The 25,176-nt window shown below is 39.1% G+C and overlaps 1 protein-coding gene across 1 annotated transcript in view; it reads left to right on the plus strand.

Annotated features, from left to right (window-relative positions):
• The window catches only part of LOC105472817 (junctional adhesion molecule 2), a 78,728-nt gene that overhangs the window by 38,783 nt on the left and 14,769 nt on the right, over positions 1 to 25,176 (plus strand). The window contains exons 2-6 of the mRNA XM_011726368.3: positions 7,597 to 7,662; positions 13,888 to 13,995; positions 17,938 to 18,090; positions 21,407 to 21,609; positions 24,494 to 24,593. Coding sequence (XP_011724670.1) covers positions 7,597 to 7,662; positions 13,888 to 13,995; positions 17,938 to 18,090; positions 21,407 to 21,609; positions 24,494 to 24,593 — 630 coding nt within the window. The remainder of the gene's footprint in view (positions 1 to 7,596; positions 7,663 to 13,887; positions 13,996 to 17,937; positions 18,091 to 21,406; positions 21,610 to 24,493; positions 24,594 to 25,176) is intronic.

The following is a 25,176-nucleotide window of genomic DNA, read 5'->3' on the forward strand; positions in this document are numbered from 1 at the left end:
AAAAAAAAAAACTTGTATAACACTTCTCCAGTTTTTCCTTGTCATGTTTTCAATTAAAAGTGTTAATTTAAATAACACCTTTTTAGTAATTTTTAAATTGTAGCAATGTAAAGTAAATATTGTTAGTCAAACCAGACCGTCTTCGATGAGTAATAGAGAATACAAAAACTTTTGTTCTTAAAGTTGGGAGGAAAAGAAACACAAAAGGTTTCATTTGACTGGGAATTATTTGACTTGGAGTTGTTAGCAGTTATGAAAATAATCATCTCTTCACCTTATTTTATGAACTTCTGCCAGTGCTTTTGGAACATGTTCATAACTATTAAAGATGTTCTGAGGCTAACTTTAAGACAATTGTTGACCTCAACCAGCAGGCCTACATGACCATTTTCTTTTGTTTATTTTCCTATTTAATTTATTCTGGAAAAGTGAAGAAAAAATAAAAATCACTTCAAGAAAGCAGCCAACAGGGGCAAAATCTAACATCTGCTAGTGATATGTTGATATAAAATCCAACATTTTGTTTTTATAAAGAGAGTTATTAGGTACAAGTTTTTAAAAAAGGAACTCTAGGAAGGCTAAAACAAGGTAGAAATCTTGTAATAAATAAACTTTTTAAATTTAAAGATTCAGAGCTTTCTGTTCAAATAAGTTCCACATAAGTGACCACACATTTTAAATATTTTTACTTAATTTGTTGGTAAACCCTGAAATAAATAGAATTAGATGAAGAAAGGTAGCTAGAAGGAGAAGATACTTGAAATCACAAAAGGCCGGGCACGGTGGCTCATGCTTGTAATACCAGCACTTTGGGAGGCCGAGGCAGGCGGATCACGAGGCCAGGAGATTGAGACCATCCTGACTAACATGGTGAAACCCTGTCTCTACTAAAAATACAAAAAATTAGCTGGGCGTGGTGGCGGCGCCTGTAGTCCTAGCTACTCGGGAGGCTGAGACAGGAGAATAGCATGAACCCAGGAGGCGGAGCTTGCAGTGAGCTGAGATAGCGCCACTGCACTCCAGCCTGGGCCACAGAGCAAGACTCCCTCTCAAAAAAAAATCACAAAAATAGGTACAATGTATATTTGGATGACAGCTACACTAAAAGCCCAGACTTCACCACTACACAGTATACCCAGGTAACAAAACTGTACTTTTGCCCCTTAAATATATACACACAAAAAGAAAAAAATATATGGAAATAAATATTCAGCTACTAAGAAATACTGCTGATAATTAATTTATTAAAGCTAATGCCCTTTATAATTTTTTGCCTACATACTTTTGCCAGTTCAACTAATCCTCTTTTTTAACATCTGTGATGCATTATTTTTCTGTTCAAATATTATTATACACATGAAAAATGTACAAGGGAATTAACAAAATTCCTGAAGCTAACAGCTGTTATTTTTCACAGAACTTTTATAGTAATTTTTGACAATTTAAGAAATGTTTCTTAAAGGAAATTTTAACAAGTAGAAAACTGGAATTGAGAAAGAGAAAATGATTTTATTTCTCAATGATTCCTGAAACCCAGTTCCTAAATCTTCTAATCTCAGATTGTACTAAAGTTTGCCTGAAATGAAGGAAGGCCAGAACCTACTGAAGAAAATAAACATTCTCTGTAGGCAGTGTGGTGTTTGAAAAGTTCAAAGGTATGATGATACGGAGGGAACAAAGATTATCTTTTCCTATTTTGCCCCGAGGTTTTCCTCAACTGGTTTCCAGGGAATTTGAGTTTTCATTGTTTTGTCTAAAAAGTGAACTAAAATACTTCAAAAATCCCAAGAATTGTCAGTCATAAGTAGAGTTTCTCTGAGGGCATTAATTCACACGTTGCTAAAAGGACAAAGAGACTTCTTCAAAGTATACTTCGAAAGTTTCACAGAATAATGGTTTGGCATTGGAATCACTGGCAAAAATGTTCAGAGATTTTGTCATGAAAAGTAGCAGTAGGCCGGGCGCGGTGGCTCACGCCTGTAATCCCAGCACTTTGGGAGGCCGAGGCGGGTGAATCATTTGAGGTCAGGAGTTCGAGACCAGACTGGCTAACATGGTGAAACCCCACCTCTACTAAAAAGACAAAAATTAGCTGGGTGTGGTGATGTGCGCCTGTAATCCCAGCTACTCAGGAGGCTGAGGCATGAGAATCACTTGAACCCAGGAGGTGGAGGTTGCAGTGAGCCGAGACTGTGCCACTGCACTCCAGCCTGGGCAATAGAGTGAGACTCAAGTCTCAAAGATAAAAAAATAAATAAAAGAAGGAGTAAAGCAACAAGAACATTTAAGGTCCTGTCCTTTCTCCAGCTCACTGAAGAGGATTCTGGCTTGGTCTCCTGTCTCATTCCTTCCTCTGCTCTCTGAAGACTCAGACTCTATCTTTGGAGTCTATAAAATAACATGTGAGAAACAGAAGAGAAACTAGGAAAGAAAGGAATGCAGGAGAAGAAAGGGATATGGGAGAAGAGAAAAGAAAGAACAGCTGCTATGAGATCAAAGTGTATGGAAAAGGATATTTTAAAAGATGGCATGGACCCCTTTCAAGGTTCTTGGTTCTTGAAATATACAAGCAGAAGAGTCCTTTTGAAATTACTCCTTGGTGGACCTGACACCTCTCGAGGATTGAGCCACATGGGTCACTGTTTTCTATGGACATATTTACAGCTGTCAATAGAAATCAGTTCAGTCCTGTACTCTTCACATAGACAACATATTTGCTAGTTTCCCTGTTAAATATGTTAGCCATTTAGAGATATCGAACCTGCATATCACTGGTTTTCCTGTTATACTAGAAATCAAGTAATTTGTGTCCCATAGACTTTTGCAAATTAAAAAAAAATTTTTTGTGAGTCACTGTGTTGTCCAGCCCAGGCTGGAGTGCAGTGGTGCGATCATAGCCCATTGCAGCTTCAAATTCCTGCGCTCAAGTGATCCTCCTGCCTCAGCCTCCCAAGTAGCTGGGACTACAGGCAGGTGCTACCATACCCAGATAATTTTTAAAAATTTTTTGTAGAGATGGGGGACATTACTATATTGCGCAGGCTGGTCTTAAACTCCTGGCCTCAAGTGATCCTCCTTCCTTGGCCTCTCAAAGTAGTTTTGCAAATTTTAACTTCACAATTAGATTTGCTGTCCAGGCTTTTAAGGAAAAAAGAAAAATCTCCAGAATAGCATAGGAGTGAAAAAATCTAGCACAATGGAAGACTAATTTACATGTTGGTATATAGAGATGAATAAATCAAAGAAGAGATGTCATGTCATATGAAAGATTTCTTTCTCCTTTCCAGGAGTATAATCAATTATCTTTCATAGTTATACAATTCTGATTTTATAGGAACCTTTCAGAATCCTAGAATTCATGATTCTTTGGCATTCTTTACAGTCTATTGGTTTATTCTTGTTCCTGGTTGTTCAAACTGGTCTAACTGGAAGTCTAGAGCAATGGTTCTCAACCAGGAGTGAGTTCTTTACCCCCATGTTTCAGGGGACATTTGCTAATGTTTAGGGACATTTTAGTTGTCATCACTTGGGGCGTGGTGATACCGGCATCTAGTGGGTAGAAGCCAGGGATACTGCAAAACATCCTACAGTGCACAGGACAGCCCCCTGCAACAAAGAATGATTGGGTGCCAGACATCAATAGTGTCAAGATTAAGAAACCCTTACCTAGACCTCCCCTCTGGGATTACCCTGGTGTCCTACTTTCCTAGTTCAGCCTCTTAGCTTCCACCTTCCTATTGTGCTCCAGAGCCAGTCTTTTGCCTTCATTCTAACTACCAATTTCTTAAACTCTCCTGTTTTCATAGGACTAATGAACCTTTCCTCCTGGCATCTTTGTTAATCTGCAATCCTTGCTCGTGTTCATCTTGGGGCATGGTGTGGGCCTAGTATACCACAGTAATTAACTATGTGGGCTTTAGGTACTGACTGAGTCCAAATCCAAACTCCACCACTTACTTCTTATATAACCATGGCCAAGTTTCTTACTCTTTCTGTGCCTCAGTTTTCCCACCCTCAAAAACGTGAGCAAAAATGGTACCCTGCCACAGAGAATTGTAAGAGTCAAATGAGTTAATACTTGTGAAGCACCAAGTGCTTAATAAATTTTAGCTAATATTATCCTTTCTCAAGAGTCCATCAAGGTCTTTGTCCTCTAAGTTACTTCCTTCTCTGTACTCCAAGTCCAGAAAGCAGCAGGTGTAATTTGCTCATGATGGTTTCTCTTAAATGTTTGCCTAAATTCTGAATGTTTTCCATTACTCTAATGGTTGGGACTTTTGACGTGGAAAGGCAGGAAATACCCTATTTTTCTCTCTCAAGTTTGGCTGTCCATATCCCTTCCCTGAGCACTTTGTGGCATAAAGGTGGGAGATGGGAAAGACAGGGAAGGAAAAATACTTCAAAACATTTTCTTGGATGACTCGCAATTCTTAGTCTATAGATGGAAGCTGATGAATGAAGGGATGAGAAGATGGATGCATCATGGGCAGTACCTAAGTTTCTAGTGTGAGTGGCCACATGGAATGTGATGCTTTACACAGGGATGAGATTTGCAGAGATAGTACAAAGTTTGGGGGCAAGCTGATGAGTTTTGCCCAAGAGTTTGTGGTAATTGTGGGAAATGGAAATACAGATGTCCAGCAGAAAGCCAGCCTCACAGATTTAATTTCAAGAGAGATTGGAGCTGGAGATATGGAGTTACAACTTTTTAGCAAATAAATGCTAGTTGGCTCAATCAGAGTATAAAATACTCTATAAAAAGGAGCTAGTTTAGTCAGAAAAGCAGTTTCTGGATGGATGGATGGATGGATGGATGGATGGATGGATGGATGGATGGGTGGATGGATGGGCAGAACAAGGAGGAAGAAGAACTCACGAAGCAGACAGAATGAAGTACTAGGATCAGAACAGAAGGACAAAGACTAGGAGAGAATCAAGTTACAGAATACAAGGGAGTCAACAGAGTCACATGTCATAGAGAGGTCAGGTAAGATATAGACTGAAAAGTGTCCATTAGAGATGCCAACAGATAGGTCATTGTCGTCTTAATGAAAACAGGGTCAGTAGACCACAGGAAGACAGAGGACAGATGGTAGCATGAGTGGAGAAATAGCATTTCAAATAAATTATAGAAATATATAGTCAATAAATAACTTTATTTAGCTTTTCATGATAGGCTTAATTCAGTCTTACCTTATATCATGTATAATTTTTTGGGTGAATAATGAAGGAGAGCAGTTGGATTGTTTTGCCTAAATTGTTTTCTTGAGATGACCATTGTATTAGTCTGTTCTCATTCTGCTAATAAAGACATACCTGAGTCTAGGTAATTTATAAAGGAAAGAGGTTTAATTGACTCACAGTTCAGCATGGCTGGGGAGGCCTCAGGAAACTTGTAATCATGGCAGAAGGGGAAGCAAATACATCTTTTTTCATATGGCAGCAGCCAGGAGAAGTGCAGAGTGAAGGCAGGGAAAAAGCCCCTTATAAAACCATCAGGTCTCATGAGAACTCACTCACTATCACGAGAACAGCATGGTTCAATTACCACCCACCAGGTTCCTCCCACAACACATGGGGATTATGGGAACTACAGTTCAAGACAAGATTTGAGTGGGGACACAGTCAAACCAGATCAACCAACAATAATGCTTTGCATTATTCTGACTTTGAAACAATTAATACCAATCCAATATTGTATACTTACAACACTTACCCTAAAGAATTGCTTGCCTTCAGGAACTCTTCCTCAGTGTCAGTTTGATCTGACCTCATTTACTGGACTTTTCTTATTAGTATACAATAAGGAATGAGCTCATTTATTCAACAAACATTTATTGTGTCTTGCTTTATGCCAGGCACTGTTCTGAGTGTTTGAGTTAATTTCAGAGACTATAACAGGCAACAGTCTTGCGCTTGTAACATTTATATTTTAGAGATGTACACTTATAGGAAAATATTTAAATTATTTTTAAACATGGTCATTACACTGGAGTATAGAATGACATCCATAAAGAAAGTGATTTAGATCAAAGATGGAATTAAAAAGTTTTATTGATACTTTCTTCTTTAGTACTAATAATGCCTACCACACTAGGTTATTTTGAATATTGAATTTTACAGCATAAAAGCAAGTATGTGAAGGTGAAATGGGAGAGTTCCCTGATCCCCCTCGCAGGACATGCGACAGGGGTGTGGCTCACCTTTTCGATGGCCGCTGCTTGAATCCCTGAGGGGAGGGGCAGCATGCAGACGGACAGGTGCAGGAGCCCAAGCGGGTGTGTGTTACAATGTGCCCTTTTAGCCTTGCCATCCACAGATGGCCTGAGTGTTAACCAGCTCAAGGGACCCTCTGCCTTTTCGTGTGGGCGGAGGGCCAGTGTGACAGTTTTCTGTATCCTGAGCTCTTGCCCAGTATCCCAGAAAAATCAGGTCACACAAGGAGTTGAAGGATGAACGCAGGGTTTTACTGAGTGGTGGAGGTAGCTTTCAGCAGGATGGATGGGGAGCTGGAAGAAGGGATGGAGTGGGAAGATGATCTTTTCCTGGAGTTTGGCCATCCAGAGGCTGAACACTTCTCCGACCACCCCCAGTCGAACTCCTCTCAGTGTTCAGACTTCTCTCCTCTTCTATCTTTCTCTGCCCCGTTGTTCCGCCATTTGTCTGCTTGTCTCCTCGTCTCCTTGCCTGCTCATCTGCTTCTAGAACCTGGGGTTTGGGGTTTATATAGGTACAGGATAGGGGGCATGGTGGGACAAAAGGCAACTTTTGGGGTATGAAAACAGGAATGCGACCCCTTTTAGGGTCGCGGGTCTCCAGGCCTGAGGGTAGGGCCTTTGCCAAGGAACTGCCTTCTCCTACCCAGCACTTTTCTGTCTCCTATCTGTATCAGAGGTGCCTTTTTAAATGAAAATTTCTGTGTTAGTTTAAGGGAGTGGTAATAAACAACAGCAGCATCATGTAACTATTAGATCACAGTAGCGGTAGCCACCATAGTAGTTACTTTAGTCTATAGACCAGTTCTCAAAAATCATTGAAATGTTTTGGGGGGAAAAAATAAAGATGTTCTGCTTGAATTTTTCATCATAATTTCATATACAACTTATATCTATTATACTATATACATATACAAATTTCATCAAAAGTATGTAAAATGACTCATTTCTATATGACATAAGTATTGTCAGGGATAAATTTATAAAGCTATTTATACTTTTAAATAAGCACTAAGAAGAATTAGCTGTTATTTGTGAGGCAATACCATGTGACACTAGACTGCATATTAAGCTGAATGAAGGATGTAAGATATTTTTCAATGATTGGGCTGGCAAGAGCGTGTTGTCTGTGGTGGGGTCCAAATAGATACAAGGGTTCTACTTTGGGAAATGCTTAAAGGCCAAAACTACAGTCTAGAAAATAAATACATATAGTTTTGTTTGCTTTTTCCTATTTTGATACTTTAAAACTATGTGTTAGGAATTGGGCAAAACTGTCACCAAACTTTAGGACAGTTTTCTTGAATATTGCATTCCATTCGGACATTTGAAAGTGAATTTTTGTTTATTTTTAATTATCCTATCTGTTTTAATCTTTTAGATCATAAGGCCTATGGATTTTCTGCCCCAAAAGACCAGCAAGTGGTCACAGCAGTAGAGTACCAAGGTACAGTATCTTACTGATTTTCACAGGCTGCATTGTTGAAATAACTCATGAGAGTGACTCATATGATGTGATTTTCTATTTGTTGGGATTCTCTGCCTTTATCTTCTACTAATTCCTCTGCCTGAAATGCTGCTTCATGCTGACTCCACCTCAAGAACATTTTCTCCACCTCCTCAGTGGACATTTTGGACATTCAATAAAAGACTGGATGTACAAAGAGGGTCTCCTATTACTTACATTACCTGCAACAAAGCAAATCTGATTTGTGAAACTGGGAGATGGAGAGCTTGGAAAGTTTCTAGCCAGCTAGATATGAGAAATAGAAATGAACACAAACCCCTCTGTGTATATTTAAGATGATATTAATATAGCTTACTTTGGGGCACCATTTTATCTATTTTAGCTTCTTTAAAATGTTTGTAAGGAGGAGTTAATTTAAGAGTATAAAGTTTCTGTTTTGCAAGATAAAATAGTTCTGGAGATTGTTATATGTGCAACAATATACTTAATACTGCTGAGCTGTACAGTAAAAAATGGTCAAGGTGGTGAATTTTATGTTTATTTTGCCACATTTAAAAAATTGTCAAAAGAAACTAGTAACCTATATATGGGCTTTTTAATAAGTTTTTGTTATTGTTGTTGTTGTGTTTTGCTTTATTTTGTTTGAGACAGGATCTTCGTCTGTCACCCATGCTGGAGTGCAATGTGGTATGATCTCAGCTCACAGCAACCTCCACCTCCAGGGTTAAGTGATCCTCCAACCTCACCCACCCAAGTAGCTGGGATTACAGGCGCAGGCCACCATGTCTGGTTAATTTTTTGTATTGTTTTGTAGAAACAGGGTTTCACCATGTTGCCCAAGCTGGTCTTGCACTCCTGGGCTCAAGCAGTCTGCCCACCTTGGCCTCCCAAAGTACTGGGATTACAAGCATGAACCACCATACCTGCCCTATAAGTTTATTTGAAATATTGACCACCTACTGCTTTTCCTTAGGATCCTTTATCTTTTATATAATTAATAATATTGGGCAATCAGAAGAATTGCTATTTCTTAAATTTAATATTTGTTTAGGCCATTAAGAAGTGGGTCCTAAATGTCTGACCTCTCATCATCAGGTATGTCTTAGGTTCCTGGAACTGGAGAAAGATAAGTTTGAAGGAAAGAGACAAAGATGAAAGCAAAGGTCTGGAGTTGGGGGAATTAAATGAGTTAATATTCACATAGTGCTTTCAACAGTGCTAACACATAATACAAATTATATGTGCTTGTTAAGTAAAAATATGCTGTGGTAAGAATCAGTCCTGGCTGGGAGTGGTGGCTCATGCCTGTAATCTCAAACTCCTGAGGTCAGGAGTTTGAGATCAGCCTGGAAAACATGAAGTCACTGTTTCTATAAAAAAACAAACAAATTAGCCAGACATGTGGCACACGCCTGTTGTCCCAGCTACTCAGCAGGCTGAGGCAGGTGGGTGGATCACTTGAGTGCAGGAGTTTGAGGCTGCAGTGAGCCATGATCATGCCAGTGCACTCCAGCCTGGGCAACAAAGTGAGAGATTGTCTCAAAAAAAAAAAAAAAGTGGCCAGGCACGGTGGCTCGCGCCTGTAATCCCAGCACTTTGGGAGGCTGAGGCAGGTGTATTACCTGAGGTCAGGAGTTCGAGACCAGCCTGGCCAACATGGTGAAACCTTGTCTCTACTAAAAAAATTAGCCAGGCCTAGTAGTGGGCACCTATAATCCCAGCTACTTGGGAGGTTGAGGCAGGAGATCACTTGAACCTGGGAGGCAGAGGTTGCAGTGAGCCAAGATTACGCTACTGCAATCCAGGCCTGGGCAACAGACCGAGACTATATCTCAAAAATAAATAAATAAATAAATAAATAAATAAATAATAAATTTAAAGTTCATCATTAAAAAAGTGAGTAACTTAACAAATTACTTCAACAATTATTAGGTTAACTAGGTTCTCTTAAGTTCTAATCTTTTATATGCTTAAGCTATAGAACACTCTGGTATGAGTTAGTTTTAAAGGAGAGAGGTGGGAAGAGGAAATTAATGATTGAGGGAATTTGGGACTATGGAGCACCTCCAGGATGGATAAACAGTGCTGGGTGAGATGCCAGAACAGAAGCTGGAAAGGCCACAAGGGTAAGCACAGAGTGAGGGAGGGGAAAATGGACCAGGATGTCCCCGAGGGACAAAGGAAGTGAAGTTCACTTCTACTTCTCACTTCCATGGAGGTTCTTAATACTGGGTCCAACTGGGAACAGTGAATGTATATCCTCTCGCATAGTATCTGAGTTAGGACACCAAAATTATATTATTTAAACTTACATTATGTTTTAAAACTGTATCAAGGTGAATTTTACATAACCTGAAATTCATAGTCTTTAAGTGAACAATTCAGTGGCATTTGATAGATTCAGTTTTGTGCAACCACCACCTCTGCCTAGTTCCAAAATATTTTCATCACTCCAAAACAAAACCCTGTGCCCATTTACATTACTTTTTAATGCATGTTTTATTTTTAATATAGAAAATCCTTTCATAATGTATTGCAATCAAATGTTAATCTTACTCCAAAATAAGTGTTTTCTTTCATCTCACCTCTTTTTAATTAAGAATTTCATTTTAATTCTATTGTATATGTGTCCCCATCATTCCAGCTTGGCTCTTCATAAGGCATAAATACATTTCTATGTCTTCTACATTTTAGTCTTAGGACTAAATGCAGTAACTTAATTTTGCTGTAAGTCTACAATATTTTATGATTTGTATATATGTGTATGTGTGTTTCACCCAATTTTTTCATTTGTTATGTCTTGTTTCTCCGAGGTCAAGAAATTATGAATTAATTCCTTCTTTCCAGTGCTGCTATGCTGTATCACTTCGCATGATAGTGCCAAGAGCAGAAGGAGACTGAAATCAGGGCAGCTCTGCCAGGCTTGTAAATTACATGTGCAGCCTTCTGCAAAGGGATGCTAAACCTGAAAGCTATAAATCAGAGTTTAATAGCAAGCATTTCTTCACAGAAGTAATTTCTGCTAAGTCAGAGCTATTTTGGTAGTATCAGTTCTCTTTTTGTGTTATGTAAGATTTTGATGATTTTTAACTTGAGCCCTGAGAATGAAATCAAAGGATAATTAGCAGTACAGAATCCAGGAAAATTAAAATTCATAATGATTCTATCTATGTAATTCTGAAATGTGATTGTTTTGCCACATGTTGCTGCTAATGCTTTTTATAAACAAAGAATTCTCTTTTCTTGATCCAAAGAATTTATTTTGGCAATGAAATAATCATCTTAATAGAAAAGATGATTTATTTTGCAATTTATTTTGGCAATGAAATAATCATCTTAATAGAAAAGCTTGGCACATTTTCCTGTTTTTAATATGCCTTAGGTTGAGAAAATATGATTTATATCTATATTTTTTGCTATCTCCTACAGAGATAACATTTTATTTCAAACTGGAGTGATTTATGGGTAAATTTGTGATGGTATAAAGTATATATTTCTATGTAAAGGCAAGCTTGCAACTATAACTCAGAGAAATTCCTCAGGGGGTGGAAACAATAATGACCATTTACAGAGTACATACCATATGCAAAGTAGTACCATGTGCATCACGCATGTAAATATAGTGTCTCATTTAATCTTAGTGACAACTTTGTAAGATGAGCACTGTTCTTTTTATCATTTTACAGACGTGGATATAAAAATAATTCTCCCAATATCACATAGGGAGTGTACGGTAGAGGCTAACTCCAAAGCCTCTGCTATAACCTCCATGTTATGGCGCAGTAACCCTAAAGCCTGATACACAAAATTATGCTGGCATAAGTATTGAATTTTGGCTGAAGAGAGAGAAGAGAGTTCATGAGAGTTAGGTTGTAAGTTCATTTACTTCCTTATCTTCAGATATTGACCCCATGATTCCAGTATTTTTATTCTCTGCATTTGTTTCCTATGGTTGCCATTAAAAAATACTACAAACCAGGTGACTTAAAACAATAGAAATTTATTCTCTCATGGTTCTGGAGGCTAGAAGTTCAAAATCAAGCATTAGTACCTGAGGGCCTAGGCACTGGCTCTTTCCTTACTTGGGATCTTCTTTCTCAAAGAACTATATAATGAATTCTCTCCCTCCTTTAAACCTTTGGTCAAATGTCACCTTCTAAACGAGGTGAACTCTCGCTACCGTTTTTCAAAAATTGTAGCGCTGTCCCTAGCACTTCCAAACCTCCTGTACTCTGCTCTGCTCTCTTTAGTCTTCATAACCCTCATCATCTACTAACATACGAGGTAATTCACTTTATTACGTTTCTTGTTTATCTGACTTCCCCTGCTGGATTGTAAGATTCCAAAGGGCAAGGATCTTTGTTTTGTTCACTGATATAGCTCAAGAACAATGCATGGCAGACAGTAAGTACTCAACATATTTTGGATGAACTGGATAAACCATTTCTCCACATTTTACATGGCCAGCGAGAGAGAGGCTGGAGTGAAGTCACTGGACTTAGGAAAATTATTGCTATATTTTCTAGTATAAGTTTCATAGAGGTTTTTCCACAGCGCAATAAGGACAGAAATTAGGAAGAATTCACCAGGAGGGGTGTGTGTATGTGTGCGTGCACACGCAAGCACACGCACATGCGTGAGTATCTAAATATGTAACACAATGCAATTATTTAAGTGTAAAATAAGACTTAAGACACAGAAGACATGAGGAATAGGCTAAAAATGAGTGTGGGTGTGTGTGTAATTGTTGGAAACTCACAAAATACCGGAAGGAAACCTATCTACAACTCAAGACTCCGGAAGGTCACCACCCATTCTCCTTAATCAACAGAACAGAACTGTATTTCCTCAGACAGGTCCCTTAGCACACATTTGTCTTTGTAGCATAATTGTAAACATGTCTGTAAAATGATGTCTCTTTGTAATATAAAACCTGCTTTAAAAACTTTAGATATCCTTGAAAACAATTTTTGGTTCTTTTCTTCCTTGCCTTTCTTTTCTCTGCCCTACTTTCTATTTTCCATTACCTTTTATTCCATTTTCGTATGTCCAGCAATATGTGTGGAATGAAAAAAATTAGAAACTAAATATTCTGCATTCTTTTTTAACATTCATTTGCTTAACATTAAAATCAGAGGTATGAAAAGGATTTTAAAATAATTTCTGGTCAAAGATACTGTGCTTTTTTAGGTCAAACCATATGCCTTGTGGGAAAAAAGTATTTCAGAAATATGGAGTTGACATTCTAGAGAGCCTGGTTAAAAAATACTTTTAAAAATATTTATAACTGGAGGTTTCCATTTGGCAACTTGAAGCGGTTCCCAGACTGGCACTGGGTTGTTTTTTTTTCTCTCTCAGACATCTCGTTTGGACAGTGAAAAGGGGGTTCCTTTGGAGGCTCCAAGAATTATTTAATGACACAATTGCAGTAAATTTCTTGTAATAAAAGCATTTAGCTACATTGAGGTAGTCACAGTTGATGCCAAGATTTAAATTTTAATAATTATCTGGACTGAGGCAAGGTTATATAGGCAGTTGTTTGGGGGTAAAAATCAATGATTTATTAGGAGACCATGTTGGATATGTATTAATGTATTTGTAGAGCAGGTCGACAAAGAAGGGATCTGAGTGAGAATATAGCATGTTGCTGAAACTTTTCTGGTTTCCCAGCATGTCCTGGGCTGGATTAAGTGCCTTTCTTGGGTACTAAGCATGAATCACCATTTACATAGCTGGTATTCAGCAACACTGAGCTGAAATGCCATTATCTTAGTTTCCTCTTCTACCAGATGGTAGACTCCTTCAAGACTGAGACTGAGAATAATAAGATACGTAATTAATCATAGCTGCCATTTGTTAAGTCCTTACTATGTCCAAGTCTGTGTGCTTTGCGTATCTTATTGCATTTGAAGACTCACAACAACTTTGTGAAATACTAGCCCATTTTACCGGTGAAAACTCAAACTTGATAACCAGGGAAATAAGCATAGTGTCACGCAGTTATTATGTGGAAGAGCTAGAAGGCTTCCAATTCATCTCTGCATTGAGCCAACATGGGACCCGTTGAAGTAATTTATGAATGAATGAATGAATAAAACTATAAAGGAGTAATTTAAATATGTTTAAAATGTTGTTACCCAGTTAAGTAAAATATAAATTCATGGAGACAATTAGAAAAACAAGTATTTTTATTGTTGTTCCTAGAGGCTATTTTAGCCTGTAAAACCCCAAAGAAGACTGTTTCCTCCAGATTAGAGTGGAAGAAACTGGGTCGGAGTGTCTCCTTTGTCTACTATCAACAGACTCTTCAAGGTAAGAAGCTGGAGGCTTGAAGAGGTGTGAGCAAGAGAATGCCAAGTACAACCAGGATCCTTTAATTGACAAATGAGATCAGGACATGACTGATTACTGAAAACGTGTTTTTGTAAGTGTGAGATGAAAGCAACCACGTCTGAGACATAAAACACAATAGCCACAAAAGCAGAGAACAGAGGGAGGTGAAGCCCACTGAATCCCTGGACTCTTCTTTCTCAATTCAGGCATAAAGGATGCAAAATGCAATTGCTCTTATTGGCTCTGTAGATTAAACTCTCTCTCTCTTTCTCTTTCTTTCTTTCTTTCTTTCCTTCTTTCCTTATTTCCTTCTTTCTTTCTTTCTTTTCCTTCTTTCTTTCTTCCCTTCCTTTCCTTTCTTTCTTTTCTTTTCCTTCCTTCCTTCTTTTCTTTTTTTGTTTCTTTTCTTTCTTTCTTCCCTTCCTTTCCTTTCTTCTCTCTCTCTTTCTTTCTTTCTCTCTCTTTCCCTTTCTTTCTTTTTCTTTTTCTTTTCTTTCTTTCTTTCTTCCCTTTCTTTCCTTTCTTCTTTTTCTTCCTTTCTTTCCTTTCTTCTTTTTCTTCCTTTCTTCCTTTTTTTCCTTTCTTTTTTCAAGGTCTTGTTCTCTTGCCCAGCCCAGAGTACAGTGGTATGATCATGGCTCACTGCAGTCTCCACCTCTGGAGCTCAAGTTATCCTCCCATCTCAGTCCCCAAGAAGCTGGAACTACAGGTGCACACCAGTATACTCAGCTAATTTAATTTTTTTTTTGTAGAGATGAGGTGAGGTCTCCCTATGTTGCCCAGGCTGGTCTTGAACTCCTGGGCTCAAGCCATCCTCCTGCCTCAGTCTCCAAAAATACTGAAATCACAGGTGTGAGCCACTTGCCTGGCTCCTGAGAGAAAGGAATTAAAAAATTGTGTGGTTTGGAAGTGGAAGGTTGCTTCTCAGTCATAATGCTGTCAACCTATTTCCTTAAGTCCGTCTTGAAAGGCAGGCCACCACTGAGAAGCTTAGGGAGTTAAGACTTAAGAGTGGGTTGTGACAACAACCATTATCAAGTACTTTCTTTTCTTTTCTTTCTTTTGTTATACATTTCTTTCTACTACCAACTCTTGCCATTGAATATGTGATGAACTTATAATTTAAGACATTGATAATGATGGATGAAGCAAATTTCCATTTGCTTCAAAATAAACCAGTGGTTAATGATACAGATGAAACAAGATAAACCCTGCATTGATTACTATTATAGCTGGTCAATGATACATTGAGGTACAATTCACTCTACTTTCTAATGTTGTGTATGCTTGAATCTTTCCATTATAAATATTTCTAAAGCTGGAAATACAATTTTACAAGTGTAATAAACATGTTATTATTTTAAAATACTATGTATTTCTTTAATGTTAAAGAATTAAGTGAAAATGTTTGAAGTTTGTAGAAAATTTAAAATATACCCTCGAGTTCTTATATGTCAAGATAAAGACTACTAGCTGTAAGACGTTAATAGCACAGCTGTCTTCACTTGAATTTTCTGTAGTTGCCATTTCTGGCATGTGCACGTTATGCAAAACTATTTGAGCCACTGCACCTGCCTAATTTTTACATTTTTTTAAAGAGATGAGATCTGGCCATGTTGCCAAGGCTGGCCTCAAACTTCTGTCCTCAAGTGATGCTCCTACCTCAGCTGGGACTACAGGTACAAGCCACCACACCGGGTGCAAAACACTATTTTAATTCTGAATATGTTACTATCAAAAAATAAAATAATGTTTTAACCACCTTTTCTTGTGCCGCAGTGTTACATGGGCCACCACACATAAAGTTACTGTTCCAGCCAATTAAACCAGACTCCCTGATTTTCTGAAGACATGAATATTTTTACAAGGGAACTAGAAAGGGAACGAGGCAAGCATTTGAACTGAATTCTTTAAAATATAACATGGGGCTGGGCACAGTGGCTCATGTCTGTAATCCCAGCACTTTGGGAGGCCGAGGCATGCGGATCACTTGAGGCCAGGAGTTCGAGACCAGCCTGGCCAACATGGTGAAACCCCATCTCTACTAAAAATACAAAAATTAGCCAGCATGGTGGTGCACATCTGTAATCCCAGATGCCTGGGAGGCCGAGGCATGAGAATGGCTTGCAGTGAGCCAAGATCACGCCACTGCACTCCAGCCTGGGCAACAGAGCAAGACTCTGTCTCAAAAAATAAAATTTATATACATAATATGGAAGGGCCTCCGGGGCCAGGCCTGCTGGCAGCTGTTCCTCAGAGGGCCCACGCTGGATGTGACAGCCTGCCAGGGAGCTGGGCACTTGGAGACGGGGTGGGAGCACTGGGGTCAGCCAGAAATCAAACATGTCAGTGAAGGCCCAGAGCAGCTCGGAAGATAAAATAACAGTCCACTTTATAAACCAACAGTGAAACATTCACAAACAAAGGAAACGTGGATAACTCTCTGCTAGATGTTGTGGTTGAAAATAATGTAGATATTGATGGGTTTGTTGCCTAGCAGGGAGCCTTGGCTTGCTCTGTCACCTCATTTTTGAAAAGCACATATTTGAGAGGTTAGACACAATCACTGACAATATGCTTGATCTGGCATATGGACTGACAGGTCAGAGTTGTATTGCCAAATCTGGTTGACAAAAATCTATGGGCCATATGACTGTCTGAGTACCTGATGCAGTGGCCAGTGCAAGACAATCCACTGACATGGGCAAGACCACCTAAGCTAGAATAAATAGGAATGCTTTCACTAAATTTTACCTATTTTTATAATTATGTCTTAATATAATAAAATAAAAACATGCATGAATGAACATTATTATGACCAGCTTTACTATTTTAATTCACCTTGTATAACTACTGAATTTTGTAGTTCTGAAAACATGCAATTTTTATATTTGTTAAATTAGAAAAAGGTCAGTTAAATATTAGAAAATAATTAATATGATAATACCTTACAAATTTTGCCTCACGTTTGTTTAGCAACTTTCAGCAAAATGTTTTCACATGGCCTTATGTCTGCTTACCTAGAAAGTAAATTTTTTGAAAAAGATATTATTATCCCTGTTTTATGTAAGTGAAGGCAAAGACCTAAAATGGCTTGTTAGGGCCATCCAAATAATTAGAAAATCTATGCAGGTGTGTACTGTAAGGTATATGTTAGACTGAAACTGGAGAAATTATGACTATCTTACAGCAGCAATTAAATCTGACTGCGTATGGACAAAAACATTTAATTGCTCGGTGAACTGCTTAACTGACAGTTATTAACCTTATACATAAATACTTCAAAATTTTGATTCGGTGAGAAGTATGAGGTTGAACATAGGCATTACAACACTGCCAAATAAGTTTGATCTCTGTTTTGACTAAGCTAGTAGAATAAACTAAAATTAGATGTCAAAATGAATTAAAATATGAGAATATAAAACTAAATATGCCTTTTTGAACTTTTTTTTTTTTTTTTTGAGACTGATTCTCGCTCTGTCGCCCAGGCTGGAGTGCAGTGGCACAATCTCGGCTCACTGCAGCCTCCACCTCCTGGGTTCAAATGATTCTCCTGCCTCAGCCTCCCAAGTAGCAGGGTTTACAGGCGCATGCCACCATGCCCAGCTAATTTTTTGTATTTTTAGTAAAGACGGGATTTCACCATGTTGGCCAGGCTTGTCTCCAACCGCCTCGGCCTCCCAAAGTGCTGGGATTACAGGCATGAGCCACCACGCCTGGCCTTTTGAACATTTTAAAAACTGTCCTTTCCAAAAGAAAAAATTTAAATAACAGCATCCATATATAATTTTTAGGCTTTAAACTTGAGTTGATTAATAGGGAAATAAATGCTTTGGTTACTAAATGAACTGACTAGAGGAAGGTATTACACAGAAAGCTACTTGGGTTATTACTAACATCAGTGTCTTCTTTTTCTAAAAGGTGATTTTAAAAATCGAGCTGAGATGATAGATTTCAATATCCGGATCAAAAATGTGACAAGAAGTGATGCGGGGAAATATCGTTGTGAAGTTAGTGCCCCATCTGAGCAAGGCCAAAACCTGGAAGAGGACACAGTCACTCTGGAAGTATTAGGTGATGTGCATGTATATGTGTGACTACGTCTCTCACTTCTTCTCCACCACACAGCCCTGGGGGCAACCAAGCACTGGTCCATGAACATGCCAGCATCAACTGGGAGCCTCAACCAGTCAAGTTACAGAGACCATAAGCATCACCTTCCCGGCAAGCTCTTGGCCATTTCTCCCCATCCCCTCATTGGCTGCTGAAATTTTAGTAACGTGTTATCACAAAGTATCTCTTTGTTAAAGATGGAGGCAATTCCTAGCGGTCCTACAATGTACATAGGAGTATCTTTCCTGAGGGTTTATTTTTCAGTAGTTTTCAGCATATACACAATTTTTCCAACCATTTAAAATAGTATCACATGAGATGGTAGAGAAGCAATAACACACAAAAAAAGTAGACCGAAGGTAGGATTAGAAGTCATTTGGTAAATAAAGGAAATTGACATTGATTATGTACCTGATATGTGTTAGCCCTTGTCACATAAGTAATTTTACTTCATCTTCATTAACATTAATATGATTTTAAATGGAATTTAAATGATTTAAGAAGGCCATACAGCTAGAAAGTGTCTGGACTAAGATTTTAATCCAGATGGGGTTAACTCCAAAACCAGTATGTTTAGTTTCTGTAAGAATCATGGATAGACTAGGCACAGGGGCTTATGCCTGTAATCCCACCACTTTGTGAGGTTGAAGTGGGAGGATCCCTTGAGGTCAGGAGATTGAGACCAGCCTGGGCAGCATAGTGAGTCCCCTATATCTCTCTCTCTTAAAAAAAAAGAAAGAAAGAAAGAAAGAAAGAAAGAAAACAAAAGAAAAATCCATTTGTGGTGTTGTTATACACCTGTAGTCCCAGCTACTTGGAGGCTGAGGCCAGAGGATTACTTGAGCCCAGGAGTTCAAGGCTGCAATGAGCTATGATCATGCCACTGCACTCTAACCTGGGAGACAGCAAGACTTTCTCAAATAAATAAATAAATAAATAAAAAGAATCACTGATAGATAGTAAAACAGTTCATGATGGTAGTTTGTGGAGGAACACGATCTCTTCTCTTTCATTGGTGGTGTATAATCTACCAACAAAGACACTAAAACAGCTCCCCTTCCTTTTTCATGTTGTTCATGCTCTTTCTGAAATACTAGTGATGCACTAGCACAGGAGAAATTTAATTCAGAAAACCTTGCAGCAGATCTGGCCACTTTATTCATTTTCTAGTGTTGTATAACAACTAAATAGGTCTGTACAGCAAAAGTCCAACAAGAAGACTGGGTATCTGCCCAAAGTATCCCAAGGCTGAAATCAAAGTATTGACAAGGCTGAGTTCTTATCTACAAGCTATGAGGAAAAATCCGTTTCCAGGCTCATTCTTGGTGTTGGCAGATTTCTGTTCCTTGTGGTTGTAGGACCAAAGTCCCTTCCATGCTGGCTATCAGTTGGTGGGCCACGCTCAACTCCTAGAGGCCACCACATTCCTTATTACATGGTCCCTTCCATCTTCAATGAAAGAAAAGCATGTCAAATTCTTGTACTTCGTTTTTGTTGTTGCTTTGAGACAAGATTTTGCTCTGTCTTCCAGATCACGGCTTACTACAGCCTCAACCTCCTTGGCTTAAGTGATTCTCCCATCTCAGCCTCCCATCTCAGCTGAGACCACAGGCACACACCACTTGTGTGTGTGTGTGTATGTGTGTGTGTATATGTGTGTGTTTTGTAGAGACACAATCTCGCTATGTTGCCCAGGCTGGTCTCAAACTCCAGGCCTCAAGTGATCTTCTTGCCTTGGCCTCCCAAAATGCTGTGATTACAGGTGTGAGCCACCACACCTAGCCTTCTTCTTGTGCCTTGCATATCTGACTTTTCCTTCTGTAATCAGCCAGAGAAAACTCTCTGCTTTTAAAGGTTCATGTGATTAGGTCAAACCCATTCATGAAATCATCCTATCTTAGGGACAATGGTTTTGGGACCTCAGTTACATTTCCAAAATCTTTCTACTACAGTACCTAGATTAGTGTTTGATTGAATAACTGGAAAAAAAAAAAAAGTGTATTTTTACCAAGGACTGCAATCTTGGGAGACCACCTTAGAGTTTTGGAGTAGAAATACTGTAATCTTGGGAGACCACCTTAGAATACAGCCAGTTCTGGGTTTTCCTGAATAATAAATAGGTCACCTAATGAAGTCTGGTTTACTTTTCAATCCCTGAGATCAGAATAACCCTAATAGCTGGACCAGGTATTTTCTAACTTGGCCAGTTCTAGACAGAATGAGATTTATAGTTGAGTACTGGGCCTGAAAAAAATACTCAGGTTTGGCTGGGCATGGTGGCTCATGCCTATAATCCCAGCACTGTGGGAGGCCAAAGCAGGAGGATTGCTTGAGCCTAGGAGTTCAAGACCAGCCTGGGCAACATAGTGAGACCCTTTCTATAAAAAAAAAAAATTTCTAAATTAGCTGGTCATGGTGGCTCGAGCCTATATTCCAGCTACTTGGGAGGTTGAGGTGGAAGGATCAATTGCTTGAGCTCGGGAGGTTGAGGCTACAGTAAACCGTGATCACGCCACTTTACTCTAGGCTGAGTTATAGGGTGAGATTCTGTCTCAAAAAAAAAAAAAAAATCTATCTACACACACACACACACATGCACACGCACTCTCTCTCTCTGTTAGGCTTCTTTTAAATATAATTGGTAATAAACCAATTGAAGAAAACAGTAGAGATTGTTTATCTAATAAAGAATAGCTGTTGTACAAGCTAAAGTAATGCTTATTATTATAAAAGATAGGCCTTTAACTCTCAGTGAGTTGATTAACATAATGTTTCTTTCTCACTGAAGTAAAGCCTAAATAGTTGGGACAGTGGTGGAGGAGCTATATTATTTTATTTCATGAAACCATTAGAGACTCAACCTAATATAGGTCTGACATCTTCAATACATGACTTTCCAAGGTCACCATTGTTGTTGACACCTACTTGGTAGTGGGAGGGGGTGGAGGATATGAACAAACATGTGGAGGTTTTTAATTAGTCGGACCTGGAACTGGGATATATCACTTTTTTCCCACATTCCATTAGCCAGAACTCATGTATATGACCCCATCTGGCAACAAGAGTGCTGGGAAACGTGGTCCACTGTGTGTCCATGAAGAAAGAAGATGGGTTTGTTGGACAAGTAACCAGTCTCTATCATAGGGTCCAGTAAGCACACATCTTTACCTGGCTATTAAAACCCTTGATTATAGAGACAAAGTCAACAGCTTTAAAGAAAACAAACAACCTTGATTAGCCTATAAATAACCAATATCATCTGACTTCCATTGTTCAGTGGCTCCAGCAGTTCCATCATGTGAAGTACCCTCTTCTGCTCTGAGTGGAACTGTGGTAGAGCTACGATGTCAAGACAAAGAAGGGAATCCAGCTCCTGAATACACATGGTTTAAGGATGGCATCCGTTTGCTAGAAAATCCCAGACTTGGCTCCCAAAGCACCAACAGCTCATACACAATGAACACAAAAACTGGAACTCTGGTAAGGTCATTTCAAGATTGACTTTATAACTGTCTTGCATTTGGATCAAAAAAATTATTAGAACTTAAGATGATGTTGAATAGAGAAGTGATACCATTGCTTGCTAAGTGGAGAGAAGCAGGGGCAGCAGGAAAGATGGCAGCACTTGTACCAAGAAGTGATGGAAAGAGCTACTACAGGAGATGGGAAGAGAAAACAGAGACTGAGGGAGCTGAGTGTCCAAGGACCAGTAAAAGAGCAAAGGGGCAAGGTTCCTGAAGCAAAGGAGCAAAGGCTGTGTGTTTATCTTTTCAGAATTTAAAAAGATTCTAGAATTGATAATCCTATAAATGATACCAATTAAGATTTTCCTACACCCTAAGCTACTTCCTGGTAGTAACTCTGGCTCTTTAAAGGAAATGTTTATTGTTTGCTGCTGCAATGAACTCACTTGTGACTTAGGAAAGTGCATGAACCCTTTTACCGTGGAGGCCTTCATTTATATAGACGATGTTTCCTAGGAATTAGAAATACCTAGACTACTGAGTACTACCATGTGCTATAAACTTTAAAAAATGCGTGGCCGGGCGCGGTGGCTCACGCCTGTAATCCCAGCACATTGGGAGGCACCATGCCCAGTCAATTTTAATGAATTTTGGAAGGAGGATATAATGCTTCATTCCTTTCATCTACAAGTGCACAATGACATTTACAAACTACATCTTCTGATAAACAATAAAGCAAATTGCTAAAGTGGCTGAATAATGAAGCCTATTGGATGCAGCTCCTTCTTAAGCCCGGCCACGCTCTGGCCTCTCAGCAGTCAGCAGGTACAATCAGCAGGTCTGAGTGATTTTACACTGAGCAACTGGGCAGAAAAACCTGCTGTCACACTTTGCTATATTTACTTTTCAAATGTATTTTTTCTCAGGGTAGTCGGTAAAAGCCCCAAGGCAGGTCTGAAAGGATAGATTCACTTTCCTCAGCTAACCTCAACCCTTGAAATAGCTTGTGATGTCAAAGGAATGCACCTGGGTTGAACTAGGATGGGTTCTTATGTGAGAAATGAACAACAAAGGCTCTGGTGTATGGAAGCCAATGACTTCCTTTTAATTACCAGCTATCATATGCTGGAAGATCATTTTGGGTTTTAGTCTAACATATTATTTATATGTAACCTTGGCCCCGAGTTCATGGTGAATATTCTAAAAGCATTCTGGCTTTGAGGAGAGTGAGAGATGATTCCATAGAGTGAAAAAAAAGAAAAAAAAAAGAACAGGAAAACTTCCTCTCCCTCCATTTAGGAGGATCTAAGACAATGACCCTTCAAGGTGACCAGGATTACACTCCCTTTCTTCCCTCCCTCCAGCCCTTTCTTCTTTCCTTCCTTCCTTTCTCCCTCTCTCCCGCCCTCTCTTCCTCCCTTTCTCCCTCTCTCCCTCCCTCTCTTCCTTCCTTTCTCTCTCTCTCCCTCACTCTCTTCCTTCCTTTCTCCCTCCCTCCCTCTCTTCCTTCCTTTCTCTCTCTCTCCCTCCCTCTCTTCCTTCCTTTCTCCCTCCCTCCCTCCCTCTCTTCCTTCCTTTCTGTCTCTCCCTCCCTCTCTTCTTTCCTTTCTCCCTCTCTCTCTCCCTCCCTCTCTTCCTTCCTTTCTCTCTCCCTCCCTCCCTCTCTTCCTTCCTTTCTCCCTCCCTCCCTCCCTCTCTTCTTTCTTTTCTCCTTCCCTCCCTCCCTCTCTTCTTTCTTTTCTCCCTCCCTCCCTCCCTCTCTTCCTTCCTTTCTCTCTCTCTCCCTCCCTCTCTTCCTTCCTTTCTCCCTCCCTCCCTCCCTCTCTTCCTTCCTTTCTGTCTCTCCCTCCCTCTCTTCTTTCCTTTCTCCCTCTCTCTCTCCCTCCCTCTCTTCCTTCCTTTCTCTCTCCCTCCCTCCCTCTCTTCTTTCTTTTCTCCCTCCCTCCCTCCCTCTCTTCTTTCTTTTCTCCCTCCCTCCCTCCCTCTCTTCTTTCTTTTCTCCCTCCCTCCCTCCCTCTCTTCTTTCTTTTCTCCCTCCCTCCCTCCCTCTCTTCTTTCTTTTCTCCCTCCCTCCCTCCCTCTCTTCTTTCTTTTCTGCCTCCCTCCCTCCCTCCCTCTCTTCTTTCTTTTATCCCTCCCTCCCTCTCTTCTTTCTTTTCTCCCTCCCTCCCTCCCTCTCTTCTCTCTTTTCTCCTCTTCTTCCTTTTTGTCTGCCTTCATTCCTTCCAAATATTCTCCAAGGGGATAAAACTACTGATAAAAATAATGAAGTATATTATATCAGTCTTAGCTTTTGGTTGCTTTGACAGGGATGGGAAGGAGCAAGGGCTGGCTTTTCTTTTCAAATTTAAAAAAATTCTAGAATTGATAGAATCAACAATCCTATAAACCGATACCAATTAAGATTTTCCTAGGCCCTAAGCTACTTCCTGGTAGTAACTGACTCTTTAAAGGGAGTATTTATTGTTGGCTGCTGCAGTGAACTCGCTTGTGACTTAGGAAAGTGCATTAACCCTTTTACCAGGGAGGCCTGCCCTTCATTTATAAATGATGTTTCCTAGGAATTAGAAATACCTAGACTACTTAATACTACCATGTGTTATGAACTTTAAAAAATGCTCACTGCCTTCCTAACTGTACTACTTTCATGGTTAAAAAAAAAAAAAAAGGAACTTCCCTGTGTGTGTTTTATCTTTGTTCTTCTCTGTCAAATTAAGCAAAAGTCTAGCTTAAACTCCTTGAAGTCATGGAGATTTTTAAGTTCATAGTAAAGATAGAAAGTCTCAAATTTTTAAAAAGGAAAGACAAACTTGAAGCTAAAACTTGAGGAACAGGGTTATTTAAAAAGTCTACTTATACATCTATGGCTTAAAAATACATATTTTTGCATCCACAAATAGCAATTTAATACTGTTTCCAAACTGGATACTGGAGAATATTCCTGTGAAGCCCGCAATTCTGTTGGATATCGCAGGTGTCCTGGGAAACGAATGCAAGTAGGTAAGCATGAAATATTGGGAGGAACAAATGGTTTTCAATTAGACTGTGAATTCCAGCATTTGGGGGTAGAAGGAGCAAGGAGCAGGACATGTCTGAGTGACTTGAAGGATAAACAGGAGAGAATGATTAAAATTAACTTGATATGATGTGTTGCAAAGAAGCAAGGATGCTGTTTTTAAGCCATCTCCCAAATAAGCCAAAAATACTTAGTATTGTAGTTAACCACTGTTTTTAGTTTTTTAAATAATTGTTTTTAAAATACATTCTTCTGGGTAATCTTTCTCTCGATTAAAAGCTAAATATCTTGTAGTCTAAATTGTTGAAGGTCTAGAAGTTTGAATTTCTGATATTTTTAAAATTCAGGAATGCATATCATTGATATTAGCCACCAAATTAATTCAGGTGTTGACATTTACAGTCAACATAGCAGTTATTTAAGTAATCAGAAAGTATCCCTTTCAATGCTGCTTTGAAATAATCATTTACAAAATTCATCACAACATGTTTAAAAATTAAGGCATTGTTTTCTTAGTTTCATTTATTCACATATGTCCTCATGGGTTTTTCTTTTGTTGTTGTTGTT

The sequence above is a fragment of the Macaca nemestrina genome, chromosome 4, assembly GCF_043159975.1.
Source record: "Macaca nemestrina isolate mMacNem1 chromosome 4, mMacNem.hap1, whole genome shotgun sequence".
NCBI lineage: Eukaryota > Metazoa > Chordata > Mammalia > Primates > Cercopithecidae > Macaca > Macaca nemestrina.